Source organism: Pundamilia nyererei, unplaced genomic scaffold (assembly GCF_000239375.1).
Source record: "Pundamilia nyererei isolate P.nyererei 1_Seehausen unplaced genomic scaffold, PunNye1.0 scaffold00064, whole genome shotgun sequence".
Lineage (NCBI taxonomy): Eukaryota > Metazoa > Chordata > Actinopteri > Cichliformes > Cichlidae > Pundamilia > Pundamilia nyererei.
The window spans coordinates 2,407,063-2,434,901 of record NW_005187465.1 but is presented as its reverse complement, the minus strand read 5'-3'; the positions used below and the strand labels follow the sequence as shown (position 1 = coordinate 2,434,901).

At 42.2% G+C, this 27,839-nt stretch overlaps 1 protein-coding gene across 1 annotated transcript; it reads left to right on the top strand.

The window, feature by feature from the left end:
• Nucleotides 1-79: 79 nt before the first annotated feature.
• nyap1 (neuronal tyrosine phosphorylated phosphoinositide-3-kinase adaptor 1) lies at nucleotides 80-27,839 on the top strand. Its single transcript, XM_013911433.1, has 7 exons — nucleotides 80-615; nucleotides 14,276-14,513; nucleotides 21,169-21,539; nucleotides 21,625-23,424; nucleotides 23,518-23,760; nucleotides 24,226-24,332; nucleotides 24,946-27,839. The coding sequence occupies exons 2-7, from the start codon at nucleotides 14,326-14,328 to the stop codon at nucleotides 25,387-25,389; spliced, it is 3,153 nt and encodes a 1,050-aa protein (XP_013766887.1). The 5' UTR covers nucleotides 80-615; nucleotides 14,276-14,325; the 3' UTR covers nucleotides 25,390-27,839.

The window sequence follows — 27,839 nt, the reverse complement described above, 5'->3', positions numbered from 1 at the left end:
ATAACAGGAATCATTTTTCTCAAAACAACCACTGGGTTGCTCTCAGGAAGTACTGTATGAATATTAATATGGATGCAAATGCTCAGTGAGGATGCCCAGCGCTTGAACCAGCACAGCGCGCTGACATCTGCGCATTTTTTGTTTTGACGTTTTTTTTTTCTTCTTCTTTCTGTTCATCCCCGCATTTGTGAGCGTGTTTCTTTTGCGGATGATTTTGAAAGAAACACAGACACAAGGATGATGTCGGCTGGGGAGCATTTTAACGTCGCATTGAATTGCATATTGGTTTTCAATAAGATCTCGCACCGGCCAGTCTACAGCGATCCTCGGTAGTACAGTGCGCCGTTTATCCCCCTAAAAATGGAAGACCTTTCACGTCAAGAAAAGGCGTCAGTCCGGTGATCGGCGTCTGAATATCTAATTTTTTATTTCCACGTCAATTGACACATCTGGGAAAGGATTCATTTCCCTTCCCTTCTGTTTACCAAGACAGCTGTGTCATCAACAACCGGCGTGGTTTTGTTGTTGTCTGATTTTTTTACGAGTCTGGGGAACTGGTTTAGGCGATCGGCACAGTCTACCTCTGCGCCAGCCGTAGACTCTACAGCTATCAAGGTAGGTATCACACCTTCATTTGTGTTTTGTTTTTGCTGCATAAATCACAAAATCGTTTAGCCCACGTAGAGAGCTGTCGTGGTTATGGTGGTTATGGTCTGCCTTATTAGCAAATGAAAACATGGTATATTGCGGAGGGACGTCGGGCATTTTTACGCGTAAATTTCACCAGAGTGCACGGGTGACAGCGAGCCGCCGTGTGTTCACTAGCCAAATTGTTCAACCTTGAAGCCTCGCGGCTCGCGTCATTCAATGCGAGGCCCGTATTTTAGCCCCAAACGTAAAAGATCCGTGCAGATATCGCCACATCGCCACGCAGTAACAACCCACAGCTCGTGTACAGTCGTGACATCCCCGTATAAATATTTCACCAGAAAACAAGCCCGCATCAGCTGACTATTGATGCTGAAGCATGCACGGCGCTGTTAATCAAAATATCTACAGCACAGCGGTGACAGGGGCGGCAGTGTTTGGCGTCTTAATCTGCATGGCCCTGATGGGAAACATCTGCATGTTTACGGATTATACGAGTCCGTAAATGCAGCACGGTTGTGTGTTTTTGTGTGTGCGTTCGTGCGTGCGTGTGTGAACGGGCGGTAATACTCTGATTGTGAGTATAGGGGTGACGTGTGTGTGTATGTGTGCGTTTGTTTGTGCGCATCCAGGTGAGGATGTGTTGGCGCGTCTTGGAGGTGCGGGAGAGAGAGGCAGGCGTCTGGATGGAGGGAGCCACATCACTAGATTTCTTTCTCTTTTCTAAAGGGAAAGCCATCTGGTGATTAATACTCGATCAACTGCCGCAGTGTTCTTCCTTAGATCCTCCATAAGACGATTCAAAAGCGTCGAGAAGTTGTGAATTGAACGCAAAATTAAGGCTAGTCAGCAATGTCTCCCCCCCTCAACCCATACCCCATACCCCACCCGCCTTCCGGGCGTGACAGCCTCTAAACAGCCTCTGAACAGCACTCCTGCTGAGAGATTTCTTCGTCACAGTCCACCCTAAAAAGAAGAAGAAAGGCAAGAAAACACAAAAAAAAAAACCCAAAAACAACTTGTAATTAGACTGCTTCAAAATATTACAGATAGGAAGCTATGTTGGAAGAAAATGGAATATCCATACAGTTTATTGTAGGTATTAACTGCCTGCCACAAAACAAATAAAAGCATTTAAAAAGGACAAAGCAGTCCCAACATGAATAATGAAGGCCTCCCCTTTGAATGTGCAATTAATGTAATCATTTGCCTTTAAAGATGCTGGACCAGCAAGACTGAATACTTCACTGCTTGAAACTGAGACTGACACTATTTACTAGCTAGTCCCAGTTGACCTTGGAGCTTAATAAGACCAAAATCTTCCTATACGTTCATTTAAATCTAGCTTAGGTTAACAGATGCACATAATCAGGGTCAGTTATGTGAGCATCTCTTGTGCAGTTTGGCTTAACCACTCCTAGCTACAGAGTGGATCGGGGTTGGGTGAGAGCAGCTGTGACTTTGGGGTCATTGAGTGCAGGCTATGAGCTACGCATGCTGTGCAGTGTGTTTTGCATGCAGAAGAAAACCGGTGCTCAGACCACCTGTCACTGACTGCCGGGCTCACCTAGTGATCTCAAAATGTGATTGTAGCGAAATGTGATTAAAAACAGGAAGTGGCAGCTCTGCGTTGCGGGCCGCAGTCATTTTATTGTGGTATTAAAAGCAGGAAGTGGTGGGAATTAAATAGAGTGGGTTTCATTTCATGCCCTTCAATCCCAGAGAGGTTTATCCCACTAAATTAATATTTAGAGCTTTTAAAAAATACATGAAATATAGCAAAAGACTTGAAGAAGAAATGAAATTGAGCGGAGGTTATTGTTGTTATTTACTAACGGAAATAATTTAAAAAAGGAAGTCCCAAGTGTTTTTGATGAGGAAAGAAAGATTCTGACTGCATTTGAGCTTCTTTCCACCAAGAGGATGGAAATGCTCAGCTGCTTTAACCCGCTGTGTGCATCATGTCTGATTTAAAAACGAATGAGAAATTACTGGATCCAGTGAGGATGAGGGATGGCCTATGCGTGGCCACAGAGGAGAGGGGACTAATAGGAAAGAAACACAGAGAGTGAGGGGACTGATGGATGAGAGACAGACTTGGCAGATGCTGACATTTTAAGCCCATTTCTCTGGTGGAGTAGATACCCGTGTCTACATGAGCACTAATGGGTTTTTTTTTTAAAAACTGAAGCACCAAAACAGATTGTTTCCCTAGAGTTTGAATATTAGCATGCTGTTAAAAGTAATACTATAGTGTAATGTGGGCAATGTTAGCATACAGTGCTATTTTTAAGGAAGAACATGAGACATATGGAATCAGAAATGACCACGATTTCCTCTGTTACAGACTGTGATCAATGTGAGTGACTGCAGACAGTTAAAAAAGTGCATTTTGATCAACTCTTCCTCTTTATTTGGTGTATATTTAGTTCACATCTTTTCAGTGGGTTTCCCGGGTGAAGTCTGGCCACATTTGTACCTCTGTCGCTCATCTTCACGTCCCCCCGTATATGTTCAACAAATGTAATGCTTGCAAAAGTGATGAAAAACCAAAAGAATACTACAGCTGAACATCATTTTTTTTCTCAAACGGCAGCAACATATGATGTTGATCCATGTTTAACTCATTTTTTAAGGTAAGCTAGTGAAATAATGCTACACATTCACGTGTTCCTGCTTCTCAAACAGGTAGATTTTCAGCTTCTGTTTGTAAAATCTAACAGTAAAATTATGGTTTACACACATTTTAAAAAACCTTTTGGTCAAACTAAGATTTTTGCAGTGTTGTATCAGTTTAAATCCGTGTTATTAATTGTTACTGCCCATGCTCCTTTCTAAAATGACAGCATATCCTCTTTGTATTTTTACTGGCACTCCTGTGTCAGTTTATATTTGATGGGAATCTTTAACAAAGGGAGATTCAAATGCTTTGAGGAAAGTTTGTGATATTCTCTTGAGTCTTGTGTTGTGGATATGCTAGAGGAGAGCTGTGGGTTTTAAAGAAAAGTCGTTAAGGCTTTATATGCTTATAAATCAGGAATCTTTAAGGATGTATTTCTTTTTTGTCACATTGGAAAAATTCTGGTTTATAAACATATGACCCCGTGATGAGGCTGATATTCTGTTTTTGTGTCACATAACTGATAATACGACAGTTATCAGTTGTTAATGTAGCGTAATTCTGGCCATAATGTCGCGCTGACCTTGCTAAATAATGAGAACTCTAAGAGACTGATTAAAAAATGTTCACAGCTGAAAGAGCAGAGGATATCCTGTGATAGGCCCTCATAAGAATGTCTACACATCCCATAGGACATCACAAAAGGACCAGTCTGGGCCTTATTTTTCTGCTAAGGTTTATTCCCCTTGTTTGTCCAAACTCAGACAGGAAGGTTAATGTTTAAACTTGGAAAAAAGTCACAAAGTCAACGCAACATTTTCATTTCCAGGTCCATATTTCTACTCTTAGATCTGGATTCCCTTTAAGCTAGCTTTGTCCTGATTGGCTGCCCCTTTTAAACAGACAGTTCAGAGCAGAAGGGAGTGGGACTTTGGTGCTTACAGCCAGAACCGTGTGCCTTAGATGGGATATCCCCTCTCTCTGACTTCTTGCAGAATAGAAAGTGTGTAGAGCTGTCTCAAGCCCGAGCTTGTGCCTCACCGGGATAACAAACACCGACATATGCTGATCTCATTATTTCAAACTTTGGCCATGTTTATTATGATTTCCCCCGATGTAAAAGTATATGTTTATAGAAAAGAAGGAAACAGAAAACAGATCCACTTTAATCTAAAGCTGTATAAAAATTTAATAAAATAAAAATTTACCAGGCTTCCTGGTTCAGTTTTAAACCAGTATATCACCAGTGCCCGTCAAACCTTAACACTAAAGCCTTTGCTTGTAGATCAGACTCACTTTTTCATGTAGCTATTTTAAGCAGACACAGTGTATAGGAGTACATATAGGGCTAAAGGTAAAGGTCTCTAGCGGCTTCTTGATTAAAGGGCATGCCATTTACAAACCATGTCCTGGATACAAACCCAGACCTGAACATTGTTCGATGACTGCCCCCCTTTGTCTTCTGCTTTTCCTCCCCTTTTACTCCAAGACTACACAGAAATAAAAGAACCCTAAATTGATTCTCATTAAGCTTCTTCTTCTTCATCTTCATCCCCCACTATAAATTCTTTCCTTTTTTTTCTCAGTAGAGAAGACTGAAATACTGGCCACTCTTCTTTTCTGTGTTGCTCTAAATACAGGTTCTGAAAAGCAAAACAAAAACACAGCAAAATATAATAGAATAATAGGCAGACCCTGCACGCACTGAGGGACGAGGTGGGGCTATTATTTTGCGCTACAAATGACTCCTCGGTGCTTTATCTGGGACGTCCCTCTGCGTCCACTTTGTTGGATGCTGTTGCTTTGTGACTCTTCACATTAAAAGCTCATAGACGTCTGTCCCTTGTCTGACCGGAGGATGACTGAATGTATATGGGCAAATTAACCAATGAAAATTTAAATTGAATGCCCCATTTAAATGCTTTCTTTCTGGATTGTGAGTATCTTAGTGCATCCACTTTCACTGCAGTGTGTAGTCAAGAGTAATGATGTGTGGTAATGATTTCCTTGAGGCAACTCATCTTTGTTCATTTCCCCTCTGTTTTCTTCTCATTAAACCTTTCAAAGTCATTTGCATGGTACCATGCAAAATAAATAAAGTTAGAAGCCAGCAGTCACTCCTCTCTTGTTGGCGCCAGGCTCAAGCCACGTTAATCACCAGCCGCCTGTGTGCATCTGTGTCTTTGCAGCATCATAAATAAATGCAAACAAAATGCAGATGTTTTCATCAAAACATAAGTTTACACATTTACACATTTTTATGAGCCATTCAAATTTTTTTATTTTTTTATTTTAATCATTATTATTATTTGGCAAGAAGCTGTTAGCAAAGTCATTTCAGGGTCATTATGTTGGAACAGTAATTGGCAAAATCTGAAATTACAGGACACAATGCAGCTTTTCTTTTCTTTTTTTGTTGTTGAAATTATACATGTTTAGGCATGCATAAATGGACCAAAGTGGTCCATAGTGTTATATTAATGTCCCCGGTCTCATTAATGTTTTACATTTATGCTAAAGACCTTCAAGAGACCTTCATTAATGTTTGCTAAACGATTAGGAGGCAGAAACGTGTTAATCGGGGCAGTTGTGTGATGCAAACAATCAAAAGCGCATCATGTTCCGCAAATATTGCTCCTCCACATGTCGCTGTATTGTGTGAGTGAGTGGGTCTCAAACTGATGGGGAGACATGATGGTCTTAGGAGTATCTCACAGTGATAATTTATTGTCTGTGACATTGCCAAAGGTCATCGTAAACCAGCAAAAACTGAGAGCACAGCAGTGTTGGAAATTGGCGATCGCACATTCAGAAATGTAAATTCTAATTGTAGTGTAACTTAAATATGCTTTTTAAATGTCAGAGCAATTTTGCCTTGTCCTGTTAAAAAAAGAGAAAAGACTGCTGCTGCTCAGCTACTTGGCAGCAAAAGGAACTCCAGCTAATTGCACACAAAAAATATGCTGGGGGGTCCCACAAGCAATATGAGTTGTTGTGATTGGGGAAGGGATTCTGAATCATGCAGGTTATTTTATCTTTGCCCCAATCTGGGCCGTTTTCTTTTGAGAAATAATTCATTTTTTAAAAGTCAGTATTTTAAACCCTGTAACGAGTTTAAACGCTTGAGCATTTTAGTTCAAAATCCAGCTGGCACTTTTTCAGCTCGCCACATTTGCTCGCAGTCTTTTGAGCATTATTGCGCAAGAGAGCAAGACGTACAGCAGGTACATCAAAAGCGGACGCAGAGGATGTTAATCACACTCCTGTTTTTTGGACACGTATCTCACAATCATCTTGTTATAAGTGACTTTTTTTTTTTCCATCTGCCTTTTCTGGCCATGTGTCCAACGCGACCACAACGCGAGTACAGCGTATGAAAGCACTGCCTCCATCGGGCCCCCTGCAGTGTGTAATCTGCCATCACCTGCCATTTGCCCCAGTTATGGCCTTTTCATTTCATCACTGTTAGTACAGTGAGCAGCAGGAATGACAAGAATAGGAATTGCTCAAGTGAGACCCCCCTGCTGAAAGCCTGCCAATCATACCTGTATGGACGACACACCTGTACCACCTCTCTTTCATTTCAGTTTGCACGGCTTTGAAAAGCTCTCAGACACGCTTGACCTGATTCAACACCTTTAAAAAGTCCCTGTTGCGATTTTATTCACCTTATACAAAGACAGAAAAGAGCTGGCAGTTAAGTGTGTGTGTTTTTCTTTCTTTTCTTTTTTTTTTTTTACCAGCTATTAACATCATGTAAAGTTTGTCATGTCTTAATGTGTTACAAAACCCTCTTGTCGTGAGTTACTGTCCTGCTCTTGAACACTATGGGGTGCATAACATGGTCCCTAAGAGATGTGATTTGTTTGTAATGAGATCGATGAGTGGGAGAGCTGTGTGTGTGTGGGCATGTGTGTGCTTATCCTGTACAGCCTACACTATGACTCGCTTATCGGGGGATGTTGAGCACGAAGAGTAGGCTGATTCAAATGTTGGAAGACCACTTGTGGCCTACCTGGCTTTGCTAATCACACCAACGCTGCCGTTGCTTCATCTGTCAATCAAACCAAGGCCGGTCTGACATGCAGGTTTTTTGTTTTTCCAGTATGACTAACTGGGGGAGAGTTCTGATGCTTTCTTGTGTGTGGCGATGTTTTGATTTGATTTTTGAATAGAGGTCACCTCAGTCCTCATGCTTGTTTTTTATTCTTCTGCAGCTATCTCTGGACATTGTTCTCTAGCCAGAGGCAAATTTTTTTTCTTTTTTTTTTTTTTTTTGCTTGTTTGAATGCGTTAGCTCTGGGAAGATGTGAGTCAAACCCATGAACTGCTGTGAGGCAAATCATATGTGTGGCTTTTAGTGATGTTCAGCTGATCCTTTTTTGCTTTGGGCTATTTGAGTTTGCTTAATTGTTGCTGAATAGTTTATAAGGTTTGTCATGTTTGGGGAAGGGACACCCACAGAGCTGCAGATTATTTTGGTTTTGGCTGTTATAAAATACATAAAAGGGATATAATTTACTGAAAAACAGGCCTTTCTACCTAACAGAGAAAGGCAAGATGCTCAAAACTGAGCATCTTGAGTTTTATCTACTTGAATATTTTCACGATAATTTTGTAAACTAGATATCTAAATATATGACTTTAAGCTGAAGAAACTAACAGGAAGACAATATTGCAGGGTAATCCACATCCGAAAATGAGTCAGATCTTGGGTAGAGAAGGATGCTGGCTCAGTGAAGCGTGTGCAGCTGCGGAGTGGAGCTCTTCCCCTCATGCACAAGTGGAAGCATTAAGGAGTTTTTTTTCTTCCCTCTTCCACAGTTCTTACTCTTGTCCCTGCGGCGCTATACCTCACAGTCTGGGTTTCAACAGCCAGATGAAAAGACAAACAAAACAGAGACTACATTTTTCTATATGATGTGAATTCCCTCGTTTTTTTGTTAATGCAATCTTCGAAAGCCAGGCTAACTTAAAGGGACCCTGCTCGGTTTTTAAATTGTAGCACATCTAGTGGCGGCACTCGTCAGCGTCCACATGCCGCTGCCGGAGAAAAGTCTGCTCTGAATCTTATCTCTGCGGTATGAGTTGATATTCCCACAACCCTTTATGCATGTGATAGAACAACAAGCTGCAGACCGAAGGAAAATCTGTCCAGTGTTGTGTAAATGCTTGCGAATGTGCAAGCTGTTAAGTGTTCATGTATGCTAAGTGCAGTGGGTCACCTTGGTTACTGCAGATTCCAGCAGAAGATGATGAAGGCAAGGGCGAGCTGAGGTGGGAGCTGGAGATTGGGAGGTCACTGGCTCGCTGCCTCTTTTTGACCAGAAAGACATCGTTTGCAGCGACATTATTTCCATTGTTTTTGCAATTATTTTATTATTGACCAGCTGTGACTGGTCATGTTTTCTATCCACGATCCGTGTGTTGTTTGCTCTAACAATAGTTGATTTATTTCTTGGGCGAATAGGTGCATACATTGAGCATCTCTGAACGTTTGTTGTGGCTCAGGGCTGTATCCTGAGGAATCAGGGAAGCGCTTTTTGTGGGATATTTTTGGTAGCGCTCCATGAAAGATTTAGTGGTCACTCAGTTTGAACAACGCTGAGGAGGAGAACCCAAAGTGTGCGAAGTGCCCGTTCACATACTTTTAAGTGAGTGTACATGTGTCTTCTGTGTGTTTAATGTTTTGAAGCAATGACTTTGTCATTAAGGGTTTTGGAGGGTTTTTTGATTTTTTTACATCCCAGTTTTTCCTGATAGCTGCTTTGCAGTTCTTTCATGCCCAAAACATGAGAAAGACATCTCAAACGTTTCTCTATCTCTTATGCACCAGCCTTCCATCCTTGTCCTGAAATGATACATCTTCCTCCTCCTCCTCCTCCTCCTCCACCTCCTCCTCCTCCTGTCCATTCTCATCATCCACAGGCATCTCACTGCACAATGCAATATTGTAGAGAATTTAGCACACAACAGCAATGCACGAAGGGAAGCCGAAGGCACGCTTGAACCCCCGTAACCCTCAGATGAAAGTAGTGACTGTGGTTTGAGAGAATTCTTCCCATCACACACACACCGCACACAAATGTCAATTTGTGAGTCACACAATGCATAGGCTCACACATTCACAGGTTTTACTTTAAGTGATTGTTTTGGTTTGAGGAAGGGTTACATTGATTTGTTTTTGTGCATGGGCCCACAAAGCAATAGGTGTCAATTGGAGTGTTTTCTGGCCTGCAGGTTAGCTGGCCAGAGTGTAAAGGGTCTTTGATTTTAAAGGCAGAAATATCTTTAAGTGTTTAAGAGCCGAAGTCAGGTCCTACACAGCGGGCGGTTGACTGAACCTGACATTAAACAAGTTTAACCCCGATTCTGGAGAAACAACACGTGCAAAGTATTTCTTGAGCTGATCATGAATCATTTATCAGTGCTCCAAATGGACATCTTCTCCTTCTGATCCCAAAACAGCAGAATTTATGAATGTGACATTGTTCCCGCGTTCAGATGCGTTAAAGGTGGACAGCTTGTCATAAATTATTAAAGGATTTGACTCACCAAATGTTTAGGACAGCATTTCCCACTGCAAGTTCAGTTTCTGTAAACAGAAAGCGTGAGAAAAATCTGGCCATTAATATATTTGCAAGCATGTTTGTACTTGCAAAAAGGCAACTTTTCGACAACTGACCAGTGCTCGTCGCTCTGCCACGCGCCGTCTCTGCGTCGCGTTAACTTTTTATATTTTTCTGCTGAAATTAACCAAATTTAACAAAATATTTTGAGAGTTCTTTCATGGGAAGATCCAAAAACCTGCTAAAAAACCTTGCTATATTAGACTAGCACAAAGACTGGAAGTGGGAAAACAGCAAGCCTTACTATGCTAAAAAAAAAATGCCTGCCAGCACCTCTAAACACACTATATAAATAAATGTGATATAGTGTGTTAATTAGTGATCTTCAGAGGAAGTGGCTGGGGAATTTTGTTATCTTTGGACACAGCTCAGGTTTGCTTTCCCCCCCACTTTCTGTCTTTTGAGCTCTGATAACCAAAGTAAACTGGCTTGTGGCTTTACCTTGCAGACATTAGATTTGTATCTGATCTCACTCTCTAAGCATTTTATAGTGCTCTAAAAAAATGTGCAGTGATATGATTTGGTGGATTAATTTGTTAAATCCCTTTTCCTCTGCTTTGCAGGGAGTTTATAAAAATTGTTTAAACTTATAATAACCTTTAAATGATCATGTAGTAGTCCCCCCCCCATAATAATGTATTTAGTGCCCTAGTGCTATGCGGAAGCTCTCGTATCATGCTGTAATATGTTTACTATAAATGAGTGTTTCATTCGATTGTTAAAAAGCATCTCTTCACCAGATGTTACCTTGTTAAGGAAAGTGCTCAACACAAGTCATCATTTACATTTGACATTAAATGAGCCTTGACTCTATCAGATTTAGATTTCCTGCATAATAAGAAACTGAATAGATTTCTGTGCCTGGAGTTAAGTATTTCAGACTGAAGCAAATCATAGACATAAAAACAGCTGATATGGTTTGGGCTGAAAGAAGTAATGAGCTGTTTCACCCAATAATGTGTATCCAGCCAATGTGAAAGTTGGCGTTTAACTGTAAAAACATTTGTGATGGCTATTTGAGAAGAAGGAGGTGGGATTTCACATCCCTCCTACTTTGGTGTTTAATTCTTTACAGTATTTAGTATATCAGCTCGTATGTATATTCTCACCTTAAGTATTTTTTATTAATCTTTGTCTCATTGAAAAAGAAAATGGTTCAAATCTGGCTTGATAGGATTTAAAATACTAAGCGTTATCATTTGAGTGTATTTGCCTGGATTAATATTAGCCCCTGTGTAGCTCAGTACAGATACTACTAAGATACATACTGTGCTATTTAAGAAACATGTGATATTTATTGATCCTGAGAGAGTCGGGTACAAATGAAGCTGCAGTGAAGTTTAACCCTGGGATCATCCTGTATGATGAGGCTGACGTCCTGCTTTGTGAATATTCAGCGGCTAAGGAAGAGATGCTGACAGTGTTGCTAGGAGACCACACACAGCGACTAGTGTGAGAGGCTTGATTTCACCTCCCTCCCCCATTCTTGTCGTCTGGCTGCCTTTCACTGTTTTTTTTTCTATCCTCTCTCCCTTCCACTTGCCTCCATTTGCACATTCCCTCTGCTCCCATGCTCCCTGTCTCTATCTTCTCCTCCGTCAGTCTGTCTGGGCAGTACGTTTCCCGCCTAATCATATTCGTCTTCTTCCCCGTGTTGCTATATCAGTGATTCTCTATTTTGTTGGTTTCCCCCATTTTTCACCGTGCCCCCTCCTCTCTCTCTCTCCATTTCCCGCTGCCTCTGTCTCTCCTCCTCTCCTAGCTGTGTGTGTTTCAGGCTGCTCATTCTTCCACTGAACGTTTTGCTCCATCCTCATGCACTGCTTCCTCACCGCCTCTCTCTTCTTCTCCTCCTCTCCTCTGTTTGTTTCTCAGGCTTTGCTGTCCAGCTCAGGTGCTGAGATACCATACAGATGTGGGCTGGAATGGCTTTGGTATTCAGGAGAAACCAAACAAAGTGAAGGATATGTATAGTGCACTGTTTCCTAAATATCTGATAAAGTGAGCCAAAAATATGGTGTTGAGAAAATCCTGACCCCCCCCCCCCCTCCCTGATTTCCTTACCTATTGTCACAGATTGATTATTGAATTATTTGCTACAACGTGTTAGCAACATGTTAACTATCCAGCCTCTGCAAACGCAAACATACATGTTTTGTAGACTTTTTTCACTTTTATCGAGGCCACGCCAGTGTGATGATGTGTCTGTCCACTCTGCAGTCCTGCTGTCTCACTCACAGCGAGGTAAAACAACACTGCTGGACCGCTTGCTGAGGTGGAGACTGGAGGGCAGAGGGCTGCAGCACAAAGCCTTCCAGTGCTGTGAATCCAGTAGCAGCTATAGAAGGAAAGGTTTTCGACATGAGATACCACAAAATGTACACCCAGAGTGAATCCCCTGACTGCATAATGTTTCACTCATAACTTTTGTTACGCTCATAAATCACACTGTAAATGTTTTACACTGTCATATTTTACATAGGTGATTATGATGTGCCTCGATAAATTCCCGTTTCTCTATAGTAGTCATATTGGCGGAGCTTTTTCAGTTACTGCTAAACACACAGAGGGTGTTTGAAGGGTGTTATGGGGGCCTTGAATATGTGTGTGTGTGAGTATGTGTGTGTGATGTTTGCTTATGTGCATGAATGAGTAGTTTGCAGCGTTGCATGCAGATTGAGTTACGTGAATCATGGCTCCATCTGCCTCCTGGTTTTAATGAGGAATTCAAGCGACTCCTGACCCTACAGATGCTCCTGAAACAACTTCCTAAACGCTCTCAGTTTATTTGGGTTAGAAAGTGACTCTGGGGATTAATAACAGGCACCCTATATGAGCGTATTGCATGCTTGTAAAAACAATATTTTGCAGCCTGGTCTGATGACACAAACCTGCCTGTAGATATATAAGATGCTGGACTCTCGGTTCTTTTAGCTTGGCTAATTGTACACCAACCCACAGGGTGTAATGTGACAATTGTGGGGCTGCCTACTCAGCTGCCAGATCCTAGAAACCAAAATCAAAGCTCCATTTAACAAAAGCCCAACCTACAGTCACAGCTCCCTAACCTAATTAACATTGAGTCAGCAAACACGGCAGCAGCAGCGGTCGAGGTTGTGGTCAGAGCTGTGGGGTACAAGAATAGCAGTAGCCACGCTGACACACTGGATGACACACTGGGCTGTGACAAAAGAATCACACACAGGTACACAGATCAACATGCCACCTGGCCCAGGTGACAGCGCCTGCTGCTCTCACTGTGTGCTTTTTCTCTTTATAGTAAGACATAGCCGAGCTACTGCACTGGCAGTGAAAATGGTGTGCAGACGATGGTAAACTGCTTAAGTTATCGAAAATATCTACAGAATTAGGAAAACAACAGCACAGCTGGAAAGTGTCAATATATACTTTTTGATGTATTTTCATGCTGTGTGGAGCATCATAGGACCTTAATTGTAAATCGGGTCTCATTAAACTGGATTCGCATGTGTTCCACCACATTTGATTCATATGGCTTGTTTCCCCCCGTTTTCTGCTTTGTGAGAATATCTGATAATGCGGACCATTAAAATTACTCACCAGCTACACTGCAAACAAGCTTAGCTTAATAATGCATGTCATGTAAAGTGGCTGATTCAATTTAGTTCCCCAGCAAAGCTGTTTAACTCATGCTGATGCCAGGGGCACCGACGATACCACTTGAGTGTCCACCATCAAAACACATTCAATTTCTATTTATGGTGGAAAAACACTAGCATCGTGCATCAGCTGACATCTGCTCTTTTCTTAGCCAATTGCGCTGCACACTCACGTTCTCCAACATGAAAACACTGTTGGACTCCCAGATATCTGCCCCACAACAAGCCTGACTTCACATGGAGGGAGCGTGAGTAGGAAGCTGTGCATGCACTACATATGACAAACCGCATTACTTTCTGGCTAGTAGACAGGCTTAGATAGGCCATCCCAGGGCCTGCAGCCAAAGATGCTCTGCAGCTGATTTACCATGCTTACTCAAATATTCATAACTGGATAATGAAAGTATAAATAGTTTTCATGTGATACACTAGAGGCAGGGGTAAACAAAGCTGCAACCTCCATCATCATCATCATCATGCATCACCGTGTCTTCGCTATGACGGCTGCCAGGTAGAGTAATGGGAAGGATTGTTCACTATGACACAGTGAGCGTGATAAGCAATGACTCCCTTACAACTTTTGCCAGTAATTTGGAGTTGATTATTTATGTTGCCGCATGAACAAAGTAATCACTGTCAATCTTGTCATCTGCATGCAGGCTGGAAAGTTATTAAACTTGGGGTTTTTTTTTTGGTTTTTTAAAAATGATTAATGAGCTCCTGTTTTCTCTTGTCTAAAGGAGGGCTGCCTGTGACATACATCGCCATCCCCTGAGTCCTCTTCTATACCATGAGCTCTGGCTCTGCCCAGGATGTGGCAGTCGAGCATTTCCTGCGTGACATAGAGAGGCGAAGCAAGCGGCTACACTGCGCTGTGATAGGCTGCGAGGAGGAGCGATCCCACAGCGACATGAACCTGCTGTATCGTAAGAGCCGGTTGGACTGGAGGCAGAGAGACCAAGAGGGAAGTAAAAAGAGGTGAGTGGATTACAATAGGGTTCAGTTCAGTGGAAATATAAGCCTCTTATCCAGTGTGAACGAGTTTAATTTTCAAAATCTTAATTCCAGCCACTGTTCGTGAAGTCAGAAGGGTTCACCTGGAAGTGAATCTCATAGATTTGCATAGTGGCAGGTCATGATGAAGTTAATACGGTCTTTAGATGAGATAAATTAGTAGAGCTGAATTGCACAAGGCAAAAACGGGCCAAAAGCACAGATAGAAATGAGAAAACTGAGTTATTGCGTAATTTCTGAATGCATACACTACAGTGTTATAGTACATGGATATGAAATCAAATGGTTTTTGGCAGTAACATGTTACATAAATCTGGGCCATTCACTCTTTCACTGTTTTTTTAAGAAGCAAGTGTGAGGATTTATAGGTTGACTAATGTACATTTCACGCACACGCCCCCTTCAAATTCTGCAGGCCTGCAGCTTTTCAGAAGCAAAAGAGTAAACAAGGAATAAAGAAAAAAGATTTTAGAAAAAATTCATAAATTTAAATGAGTGATTTTTCTTAAGTACATAATTCTGCACATGGACGTAATGTTAAAGATGGACACATTCACCGTGATGTCACCAATTAAATCTGAAGCCCCAGGTAGAGCATTTTGGCTAATCTGACAGAGAAACCAGTAATGCTGGTTACTGACTGGAACTTTTTCTTTTTTTTCTCTTTTTTTTATGCTGAATTAAAAAACGAGTTACAAAATTGACAGATAGAATAGAGTAGGCTATGTTTTCTTTGAATGTTTGATTTAAAATATGGTTTCAAATCAACTATTGAGACCACAAATTCACAAGCAAAGTGCTGAAAGCGTCACAAAATAGTGTTGCTTCCCATAGACTTTAACCCAGTCACAGTTCCTTTTGTAAACAGAGCACTGAACGCCTGCTGACTATAAGAAAGAATACAAGTTTAACTCTTTATCCTGCTAGGAATAACCCTTAAAGCTCTTTTCTGAACGGAGAGGATTCTGTCATATTTCAGGCCTGCTTACAGAACAAAATGAATCAGACATTAGTGAGGGCATCAAATGTTGTCTTTATGGCGGGTAAGCGTTAAGGCACTTTTGTGTTGGTTTCATGATTGAGACGTGCAGGATAGGTAGATCTTTTATTTTCACACTATGAGGTTACTGAATATTTCTTCTGCAGCTGCTTGATTTCACTGTAGCATTGAGGACTTGCTGCTATACACTGTGCAGTGTGTGTTCAAGGCTATAACTTGTGCACCAGTAGAACACAGTTAGCTGCTGATGCATCACCTCCAGACTCTTTCTTTTTTTAAAAACAATCTTCCAGCAGAAAAGCAATCGTAGTAAATCACAGCACAGAAGTGCGATGTCAACGATATTTAAGTCCCACATAATTCTGTGATTTTTCAGCCCAGTATAATTTGTTTATTTTTGCAGGACTATCAGAATTAAGATCAGATTTGTATTTAGATACAGGAAGAAAGAAGAGAATCAAACCCCCAAACAAGCAAATTAATTCAAGCACTCTTCAAAAGGGTCAAAACAGACCTAACGTCATCACACTCACGTGACAGCATTGTGCTGAAAAGCCTGTGAGTGAGTGATCTTGTGTATCTGAGCATGTGGTTTGGGGGCAGAAGGAAGGATGTGATGTTCAAATGTGAGTCACCTATAACTAACCGAATTCAGCATGGGGTTCGGGCTATTTGTGCTCGAGAGGAGAAGGAGAGCATCAAAGACAACAATTCAAGTTTGTTTAGATGTGCCATCCATTGCTTTATGACTCACGGCGGTAATTGGAGGCCCTCGTGTTGGCAGCAGAGATCAACGCCATGGCAGCATCAAGCCAGTGAAGGTGTAGGGCAGCAAGTAGGACAACGGGACACGATGAGTGATGAAAGCAGAGCCGAGTGGGGCCAGAGGAGCAGAGGTGGAAGCGGGACATGACCGGTGATAATTACGAACAGGACAGGGTCAGGGATAAAACTGCACAGGGACAAAAGGGGTGAAAACCGAACGGACTTAAGGGAGGACAGCAACTGCAGACCTGGCTGGAGAGTGAAGGAGACGGAAAGAGTGGAGGGATAAAGGAAGCTGTGCACTGACAGACAGTTTAACATCCCGAGGCTCCCAGTAGAGAAATCACACGAAGCGCAGGCGGCTGTGGAGATGCAAATGGTAAATAGGTGAATTTTAATATGAGTTTTAAAAATAGAGACAGTTCCTTATGGCACAAGGCATGAACAATTCCCAGTCGTGACAACTGTAAATAGTTTTAATAAATTCTTGTGCTGATTTGGAAGTGTTAGTGGTCTGGTAGAGGGAAAGCCTGGCAACTCATAGGACGAGAGGTGGGGTACACTGAACAGGTCGACAGTTGTCGGTTAAAGATATTTAAAGGTTGCTCTGAATAGAATCATTTCTCTCAAAAACCCCCCCACTTTGTTGTGTCTGTCAGCACGGCCTCATGATAGTAGAAAAACTTAAAAAACATAAAAGAAGAGGTGACTGTCTACAGTGACACGCACAGACAGAGACAGCTGTTGTCATCTTGTGGAAAATTCAAAGACATTATTCACTATGTGGTTATTTAATGTCACGGAAGGAAGGCATGTTTTATCCTTTAGTTGCTTTAGGGGCATTTAAAACTCTCACATGCTAGTAAACAGCCCTGTAATAATATCATTAAGAGAATCAATACACAACGACTGCCTTTGATTGCTTTGGTTAAACCATAAGGCACTTTCACTTTTTGTATCATTTTCTTCTGGTGACAGAAGAAGAATCGGATCACTTTGAAACCACGCTGGTGACAACCCATAACTTAAGGCAATCAATTAAAGTGTCGCATACTGTGTCAGATATGTCACTGAGGTCCAACAGAATGAGGACAGACACACGCTTAGAGTTCAGCATTAACCCCTGACTTTAACGACAGACGACTTGACTGCTCTGATTTGCCTTCGAATCAGATTTGATGTTCTCAAAAATAACATTCTTTCAGGTCTGATTTAGGTGTTTAAACATAACCCGCTCTTAAACCTTGCCTCCAAGTGAAAAGGTGAATTAGAAACAGGACTATATGCTGCTACAGGGGTAGGATGATATGAACTGGATTTCTCCAGCGAACGCTTTATCGCCACAGTTATCGAAGCTTTTGGGAATATCTTGCATTCTGAGAAGGAGATGGAGGTAGTATTCAAGAGTCTGTTCTACCAAAGGTGTGGTTCAAAGGGCGAAGCAGATGACATCACCTTCTTCTTCTTTCTAGTGCTTGCTGGGATCAAGACATTAAATTTATCTGCTGGCAATCATACCATTAAGAAAAAGGAAGACAGAGGATGTTATTACAGCATAAAGATTGTTTATGGAAATTGTTTTGACCAATATTTCTGTTAGTCTTGTATTCATGATAAAAAAAAATCCCATTTGCGCAGGAATCATATTGTGTCTTTAATTAACAAGAGCTCGTTGTCCTGAAATGGCAAGCTTCATCTCATTCTCCAGTACAGATTTTCATTTAGTGAGGTTTAGAAGTGATGAAAGGCAGATTTTGTAACCTTTAGACAGAGCCGGGCTAAGAGTTTCTCCCTCTTTATAGTAAGATAAGCTAACCAGCTGCTGGCTGTAGCTTCATTTCTAAAATGCAGATATGAAGGTGGTATCGATCTCATTTAGCCCCCGCAGATTATGAGCTTAATGCGAAGCAGCAAGAAAGGTAAAGCAAATATAGAAGTGGGAGTCCTGATACTTTGTGAACCGCTGAGTCTGGTCTCATTTTGAAACTGTTGGAAGCTCCTTCCTTTAGATGGAAATAAGAAAAAACACACAGACTTCAGTCAAAAAGAGCAGCTCAGCCTCTGTTCTGGGCTTAATTTGGCCCTGTTGTATCTGTGTCGATTGTGAAGAGTCACTAGCATGTCTCCGCAGGCATTCAAGGAGATAAAGATACATGTAAAATGCACTCTGTTCCTCTAACACACTTATATAAACACACACTGCCTCACACATGAAGAAGGAAAACAGAACCCTCTCTTTTCTCTACGAGCAGCCTCATTGCATTTTCTGCTGCTTGAAATGTTGAATGCAAATCGAAAGCCCCATTTGTCTCCTGTGCTTCACGGGTATTGCAACTGAACTGAAAAGAAAGCGCTGCAAGGCCCATAGTTATATGTCACAATTAACTACTAGGCTGAATAATTTACAGTACTGTGCAAAAGTCTCAAGTGCATCCCCCTCCCACACACACAGTTCTTTATGTTTTGCTTCCAAGGAGCCAGAATTTCTTGTCATTTTGTTATTTCTTTAAGTGGTCTTGACCAATAGTTCTCCTGACTATCTCACGGTCTTCCAAAGTTGTTTTTTGGACATTTTCTCCCTCTGTTTTTCTGTCCATTCCTTGTACCTGACCATTTTCAGAGGGATGTTTCCATTTGTCTTTTTTAAGGTCTGTGTTAAGTCCTTTAACATGGACCTGCGGATCATTCAAGTATAAAAAGCTACTTAACCTAAGACATAAACCAAAGATTTGTCTGCACATGACATACAACTGTGGAATGAACCTATTTTAAATTGGGTCTTTAGGCACTTTGTTACTACCAGCCTGTTGCAGAAACACATAGCTTGTTCCCATTTCTTTAGCTGAATGTGTGAAAAATGTCAAATATAACACATTTCGGCTTAAAATAGCATTTTTTGCACCACAAGTTGTTTCCCGAAGAGTTAATCACTGAAAGCCTGGCGCATCTTGGCATGGTGTGGTAAAAAACATGGTATGTTTTTGAGGAAACTAGACAAGTGGATGACAAAAGAAGAGTGGCAGACCTGAAAATCTTCTATGGCACTCAGTATTTGAAAGTCATGTCTCTAAAAAATAGAACAAATCCAGCAAAGACCTGACACAGCACCTGAGAGATACAGTACATCTGGCCCTTCAGTGGATCCATCTACTGTTCACTGAAACTGTTCACTGAAACAATCTGGAGTGGTCTCCGTGGAATGGTGGCTGTCAAGAAGCAATTTTTAAGGAAAGGAAACAGGAAACAAGGAGAAAAGGCTGAGATATTGGACACACGACTGAAATTGTGTGACTGAAATATTGCATATTGGATATGCATTCATATTTAGTCATTTTTGGTTCATATTATTTTTAAAATGTACAGAGTTGGTCAGGAGAGTCTACAGTCATTTGTAAAACATAGTGGAAGCACTGTCTTGGTTTGGAGCTGCCAGTGGTGCTGGAGATGCAGTCAAAAGATCCATGTTGTTGCAGATTGAGATTCACCATACAATGCGTTCTGGAAAGCATCTGATTACGAGGAGCTTCATTTTTCGGTATGAGAGTAATAATAAATTGCCAGTGCAATAAAAGCACATCTGAAAGAAAAAAAACACACAGTGGCACACAATCAGTCTTGGATTATCCTTCACAGAGCTGGACCTCTACACTATTGAAGCAGTGTGGGAACAATTGGTGGGATCAAAACAAAGGGCAGCCAACATCCAAAAAGAGCTTTGAATGTCCTACGAGAAGCCTGGAGAACTATTCTCGTAGACTACTTGAAGAAATGTCAAGAAAGCTTTTGCCTATTTACATTTTACGTAGCAAAATATGGAGGAATGAGAGGTGCAACATCAGACATTTAGACCAAATATGAATATAACCTTCTGAATATGCTCCTTGTTTTTTTTGTGTGTGTTTTTCTTCTGTGACATTAGACACACAAAATTCTATCACACGTGTGAATGTTTTCTCCTAGTGTCAGTGCTGTGGTTTTGCTCATGATGTTATTGACTAAAGCAAATAAATTTACTTCGATCTCAGTTGGCCAAAGACTTATCTCGTGTTTCTCAGAAGAAGAAGATGACTGAGACAGCTTTGCTTTTTACAACGTAACTAGTGTTTTGTGTGAAGATGTGCTCTTCAGGCTCGATCACAGACTGCTGAAAAATACTTGAATCCTGTTGTGCTAACTGTATAAGAGACATATTGTGTGTGTGTGTTTGTTTGTTTTTTACATGCCCTGCAAATATGTAAGTTACCCCAAAGAAAAAAATACTATTCCAGCTACTGCCCACTTTAGTGAAATGCTGCTGTATTCTGTCAGATTTTGTTTTCTTTGTCAGTTTCATTTTTTTGCTGCAGTAGCTTGTGTCATTGATGATTTCAAAGAGCAAGTATCAAACACCAGAAAATCACAACTGTTCCCATGGTAACAGATGAAATGCTTCTAGTGATCCTGAGAGCAGAAAACAGATGTAGGTTGAATATATAAACATATTTAAAAAAAAAGAGAGAGATGAGTGAGAAAAAAATTAAGGGAATTCCAGTAGCAGAGTGCACACGAGTACCTTGCTTATGACAAGGCAATTGGTTTCTAATTGAATGTGTCTGAAGGGTAAGCACACATTGAGGAATACAGATGTGAATGCAGAAAGGTAAAGGAGCCTCCAGGGTGTTTTTCTCAGCAGCAGATGCCCTGCAGGCATTTCTTTATTGCAAAGACGATGTCTGTAGACCAAAGAGAGAGTGAGGAAAAGAGGAGGTCAGTATAAGGAGTACTACATGACTGTTTTACACCTCTCTATGATTTCTTCATGCTACAGTATTTTTCCTCCATTAACACTTTCTTGACCCGGTTCCTTGATTCCAGCTCCACGCAAAATGACCCCTCAGCTACTGTTGGCAAAGTCAGAGACCTGGCTTCTTTCCGACGGCACTTCCGAATGGGTTTCATGACCATGCCTGCCTCCCAGGACCTGTCCCCTCACTCCTGTGCCTCTGCCATGGCGCCGCGCTCGCAGTCCTGCCACGCTGTCGGAGCCGGAGATACAAGTCTAGAGAATGGAGATTACTCAGACACCCAATCTCAACACGGCGGCCGCTGCCCTCCAGCCAAACCCAAACGCCACCCCAGTACTCGCCTGAGCTCCTCGTCTGCTGACAGCAGAGGACCTCCTTCTGAGACACCACCTCCGCCTCCACCCACTCACTCCCAGGCAAAACACTCAGAGAAAAAGAATGGTAGGAAATGTGTTTTCAGGTGCATATTTTACAGAGAAAATTATGTGTTCTTTTGAAATTGCTTTCTTTTTTTTGTTCCCTGCAGCCATGAAGAAGTCTGACTCTGGAGAGATTGGAACAAAGAAGGTGCCTCCTTTAAAGCCCAAGAGAAGTCCCAGCACCCAGCTTTCCTTTGACCCTCTTCCTTCACGTGTGCCTCCTTCTGCCACATCAATGCCCTTTCAGGCATCAGACTCTCAGATTCAGACAGGAGATGGGGATGATGAGCCAGTCTATATAGAAATGGTGGGCCAAGTGTTCACCAGAGACAGTCAGACGGCCACACCCCACCCTGTAACCCCTGTGGCCACAACACCGGACTCTGACTCAGACCAGAGTGAGGCAATCTATGAGGAGATGAAATACCCAATGCAGGAGGACAGGGAGTCCCACAGACACCTCCCTCCCAAACACGAGAAACTGAAAACCTCTAAACACTTTCATGTGACACCTTCTTCTGCCAGCAGCTCCTCTTCGCTGCCACGCCCATCTTCTTCTTCCCCTTCCTATTCCAAACCTAAAGCTACTGTATCAATCTCCCATTCATCTCCTCTGCCTGCCTCTGCATCCTCCACCCCAGTGCCCCAGGTCCTCTCTGCCAGCCCCCACACGCCACGAGCTCCTACACCCTATCTGCTGCAAGGGAATAAATCGGAGCAAGAATCAAACACAAAGATCCCGGCGCCTTTCCCCAATCTTCTACAGCACCGGCCCCCGCTGCTCGCCTTCCCTCAGCCTGCAGCAGCCTCCAGTGGGGTCGGGGTGCAGAACAAGTCATCTGCTTCCACTAAAATGGGAACTCAGACATCAAGCGCAACAACACAAGCGAGCACCTCTTCCTCGGCCTCTTCTAATATTCCTGTATCCCTGTCGGGCTCCAAGGAATCATCAGGAGGCAGTGCAGCGCAGCAGGACAAGCACAGCAGAGACGCCCAGTTAGGCCCAGCTCCTGGACTGAGAGCCAGGAGTCATTCCACGCCCCTGCCTCCTTCCTCTAAATCCACCTCCCCCTTTTCCCATCACCATCATCACCCTCACCATCGCCCCTCACACTACCATCACTATCGGAAGCCAGAAAGAGGAGATTCTCCTGTGCCGACCAAGAGCAGCTCCCAGGCTTCTAACCAGGCCACAGTCCAGACACAAACCTCAAGTACAGGCAAGGAGGGCAAGTCAGTTAGCTTCCTCCTGAAGTCTGACAAAGGTGAGAAGGATAAGGACAGGGAAAAGGACAGAGACAGGGACCGAGACAGAGAAAGGGATAGGGGTAGAGGAGACAGGGACAAGGAAAGAGAGAGAGACAAGGACAGAGATAGAGACAGGGATAGAGATAAGGATAAGGAAAAGGACAGGGAAAGAGACAGAGACAGAGAAAGGGATCGTGATAGGGATGGAGGTCCACACTCTTTACAGTTGGACATCACTACCAGCACGAGCAGCCAAACGCCTCAAAGCAGCACCAGCTCAACCCCCACGCCATTATCCTCATCCCAGCGTCCTCACTCTCGCCCACACCTCCGTTCTCACACGCCTCATGGCCTTCCAGCGTACAAGCCGCCCTCCTCGGACAGCCCCTTGCTATGGACCTACCCCTCCGGTGGCTTCAGGAGGCCCCCGGCTTATGAGAGCTTGAGAGGCAGCTCTCAGACACCATCTCTGCAGCAGCCCTCGAGTCTTACTGGTATTGGGGAAGGTGCGTTCAAGAGCAATGGAGGGTCTGCATCCCTTCAGTCTAAAGTTGGCTTCATGCCTTGGGACAGCAGTGCCAGTTTATCCGCCGATGACGGGTCTTACTGGCCTATGCAGAGGAAATTGTCCTTCAGTCACGGCAGCAGAGAGACAGAGAGTAAGTCAGAGGTTGCTTTTTTATTACAAAGTGCAAATGCCATTAAAAATAAGGTTCTATTAATCCTGTATTCTTTTCCTTTCCCTCTTTCAGAGGATGAAGGCCGGGCATGGAACGGTAGTGCTGATGCCCTGTTAAGGACGGACAAGGAAGAGCTTGGAATAGGGTCTCGGGGAGGCCATTCAGGCATCCCAGTCCACTTCAGTGGGTCCACAAGCAGGGCTCTTGGACACAGTGAGTCACTGGCCGGTGTTGACAGCAGCCTAGGATTCAGAGCTCTGCCCAGGGTAGGGCTGCCTCTTCCCTGCCAGACCTTTCCTGCCTGTCGCAACGGAGGTAGGGAGGCACCCTGGGTTGTTTTTGTTTTTTTTAAAAAGCTTATATTTTAATTGAATTTAGTTATAAGGTCTAAACATTTAATATATTGTAATTTATATAATAGGTAAGCCCCTTATTAAAAGGATATTAACAATTGTGACCTGTCACATTTCTGGATTCGACTGCATCCTTTCTATGACATTTTGCGGTAACTTTGTCTTGGAATGTGCGAACAAATAATCCTGTTTTTATCTTATTTTGTTACCATTCGAAAAGACAATAATTGCTGAATCAGGAATAAACACCAAAATAATTAATTTTTGGTAAGTAGACAGTAACTGTTTAGTACCTTAAATAATGAGCAATGAGTTTGTGTCGCAGATCAAAAGTCTAGCCACATAACATAGTTCTGTGTGCTGAAATGAAGTTCTATCCATCTGCTCCCATTACCAGGCACACAATGTAATGTTTGTTTCCTTACAGAAGTGGGGCGGCTGGGTCGCTCCTCCTCTGCTGCTGGAGTGAGACAGGTGGGTGGAGGAGACGTTCAGAGACAGAGCAGTCTACCAGCACGAGAAGCCTTGAATCAGGTGAATGCACTGTATTATATTCACCAAGCCTTAAAACTACAGTTTCTTTTACCGTCATCCCAGGTAGATTTGAGAGTGAACATTAATATTGTTCTCATTATTACTTCCCCTACTGCTAGAGACACAGCTCCTGCAGATCTATTTTTAGCTGGTAGATATGCCCACTGAGCAGAATAAGGTTCTGGCCTGCCTCAAAAAAAAAAAAAAGAGAGAAAGGTATATGACGTAGGTTAGTACTCAATCAGTAAATCAGAGGCCTTTGCGGGTTAGAGAACATGCTGTACTCTGTTTTGAGAGGTGAACTGCAGTCTTCTAGCAGCACATTTCACCCGGTTTCTGGCTCCATAGCAAGTGCTGACGCAGTTTGAGTGTGCTGCAGAGACTGTCTGCATGTGTCTGGTTGACCCTCCCTCAAACTGTAATAGATGCAGCAGGACTGCATCCTGGTGGCTGTCTGCAGGAACTGCAGTTCTTTTTTTCCTACATGTGTGAGGACCAGCTGTTACTGGTAACACCACTGCAGTAATCATGTAGGTTTATAAATGAAAATATTATCATGTGATAAATGACTAGATGAAAGCACTAACTTGACTTTTAACCCTTTTGCGTTCAGCTGCATAGTTTGGCCCAGCCTCAAGTACCCTGCAGTCCCAGCAGTCCCAGTGGTCCCGGTGTGTCACGGCAGCAGCAGCAGCAGCTTCAGCTACACCAGCAGCAGCTGCAGTTAAAGCAGCAGCTTCAGCAGCTTCAGCAACAGCACCACCTGCAGCTGCAGTTCCAACAGCTCGCCCAGTTGGCACAGGGACAACCTGTTGTCAGTGGGGTCACCACCCCATCCACATCGCAGACCCAGAGAGACGGCAAGTTGCTGGAAGTCATCGAGCGTAAGCGCTGCCTGTGCAAAGAAATCAAGGCACACAGGCGTCCTGACAAAAGCTTGTGCAAGCAGGACAGCATGCCCATCCTCCCTAGCTGGAGACGGACACCTGAACCTCGTAAAACTGGCACACCTCCCTGCCAGAGGCCACAGGCCGTTGTGTGGGACACGGCTATCTGACGTGGAAGTCAGGCCAGCGAGTACAGCACTAGAAGAGATGAGCTGAAGATGGCAGAATTATGAATGAGAGTAAAAATGGATATAGAAACTAGAAAATTCTTTAAATGGCTTTGGTGATGTAATTACCACCAGGGAATGGGAGACTATGGACCAAGAAGAAAACCCTTGATAGCATTTTTATTGTGCGATAAACTGATCTGTGAACAGTAACTGATGAAGGGTACTGGAGACTCTGAACCCATCTGGGGAAAAAACAAACAAAAAAAATGCTGATTAAGAGGTGAAGAATAAGAAGTATTACAATCAAACTACATGAATTTCTTACAAATTGGATTTGTATCTGCTCTGTATTATGTAGTACACTATGTAAATGTGTTCTAATTGCCAATGTTTTTTGCCACAAAACACCAGTATTATTGCTACAAAAGGAAGACGCCAACTAACTAATAATTAGCGGGTTGTTTTCTGAAGTCGGTGTTGCCAAATTTCTTCCTGACTACTTGATACATAAATTGTGTATTTTCGCCAACAAGCAGGTGTCCAACACGCTTAAAAACTACTCTGTGGATGAGAAAAGGCAAGACTCATAGATAAGTTGCTGAAGTGTTTCTTGAAATTGTGAATGTATATGAGATGTCTTGGTATCAATAGATTGTCATTGTGGATGCAAATAATCATCACCGAGGAGTAAAAGCTACCTACTGTATCTGTTTGCATATTTGTAATGTAAATCTATTTACTTTCTCAACGTTTCTGCAATTTTATAGCAATATCCTCCCGACGCTGGAGCAACATAATTAAAACTTGTGTCAACTAGCCTACAATACATATCTAAGACTTGAAGAAGTCATATTTACTGTGTCATTCTCTGCATGTCACGATAGACATACAGTATTGTAAAAAAACAACAACAAAAACAAACAAAAAAATCCCAACTAAAATAAAAAAAATTAGTGTAGAGATGATCATGGCAAACTTTTACATACAGCAAATCTTCACTATGATAACGTGTGGTTGTATAAAAAGCTGAATATGTTGTTTGGGGGGAGTGGGGGTGGGGGGGGTCCTCATTAGGAAAAAAATTAATAAATAAATAGGTGACAGATGGCACATGCTGTGCAGTCCAGCCAAATATAGATACAGATCAATGGTACAAAAAAAATTTCATCGCTCATGCTTATCCACAGTTGCACATTAGTGATTGTTCCACCACACCGAAAAACAGGCACTCAACACCCATCAACACAGACTGTGCAATATGGTGCAACTGATAAGACTGTGAGTATTGATCACCTCAAACAGAATGCTGGAACAATCTGCACAAAACATTGTATACGCTTAGGACAAGTTAAACCCTAATGTACTGTAAATAGATATGTACAACTCTATTGAAAATGTAGCAATTATTTCCATTTTCATACTTGTAATCAATACATATTATGTAGCATATATTGTATAAACATAACTTTGTTCACTTGTTTTTTCTAAAAGAATTAAGTACTTTATCTGCTGCAGCCAGTCCATGCATTACTTATAGTTCTACTAATAAACAGTAAGCCCTCTAAAGAAAGGCACAGCCCAACAGTTGTTTATTTCAATTTATGCAAGACTCCCTTTAAGCTGTGTTATTGATTTATTTATGCCCTTTTTCTACATCCATTTTTATTTGTGTACAGATTTCCACAGCCCGTTGTCTTGACATTTTTGAATACTTGCTGCTATCTTGAACTACTGGTGTTGTTCACTCAACTATACAGTGTTACCATGAGAAACATTATTAATATAGTGCTTATTGTGAGATATTTGTTTTGGGGTTTATTTTTATTTATTATTTTGGTTTTCTTTCTTTCTTTTGTTTTTCCTTTCTGAAAGCCACGTGAAATGAAGTTCGTACCTTAAAGAGTGAGCCCGTCTGTAATAGTATTAAGGCGCTTGAATGTCTCTTGGTTGTTGTCGTTTTTAATGATAGTAAGCACCAAACTGTACAGTACAGTACACCCAGTGAAAAGAAGACCTATCTAAGTGTTTGAGAGTCACTACTTGGCCTTTTTTGTTTTTAGCTCCACCTGCTCGCGTTTGAGGATCAGAGTCCATTTTCAAGCAAACACAGGCCAGGTTGACGGAAATGGGCAAGTGCAATGCATGCAGAGATTCCTTACACTGAAATGCTCCAATGATTCTTACTATTGTGCCCAATTTTGATTGCTGATACCAAGTAATCACCTTACTATGATTCCTTTTCACGGACTGATATGGAACCCTCGGTATCATTTCCAGAATAGTTTACAGAAGCTGTTGGTTTTGTGTGTCTTCTAAAAACAGTGGCCATTATATGAGTGCCATACTATATTGATATGGTAAGATACGGTGTACCTTGGAAATCACTGTAGTGCTATATTTGCATTGATATTGTCATTGAAAATAAATTTTATATAATGAACTTTACACAA

Bases quoted from the DNA above. Each gene is read 5' to 3' on its own strand.
- nyap1 (XM_013911433.1), top strand. From the start codon at position 14,326: ATGAGCTCTGGCTCTGCCCAGGATGTGGCAGTCGAGCATTTCCTGCGT. The intron at 14,514-21,168 runs GTGAGTGGATTA...CCTTGATTCCAG, and splicing joins CAAGAGGGAAGTAAAAAGAG to CTCCACGCAAAATGACCCCT. The intron at 23,761-24,225 runs GTAGGGAGGCAC...GTTTCCTTACAG, and splicing joins TCCTGCCTGTCGCAACGGAG to AAGTGGGGCGGCTGGGTCGC.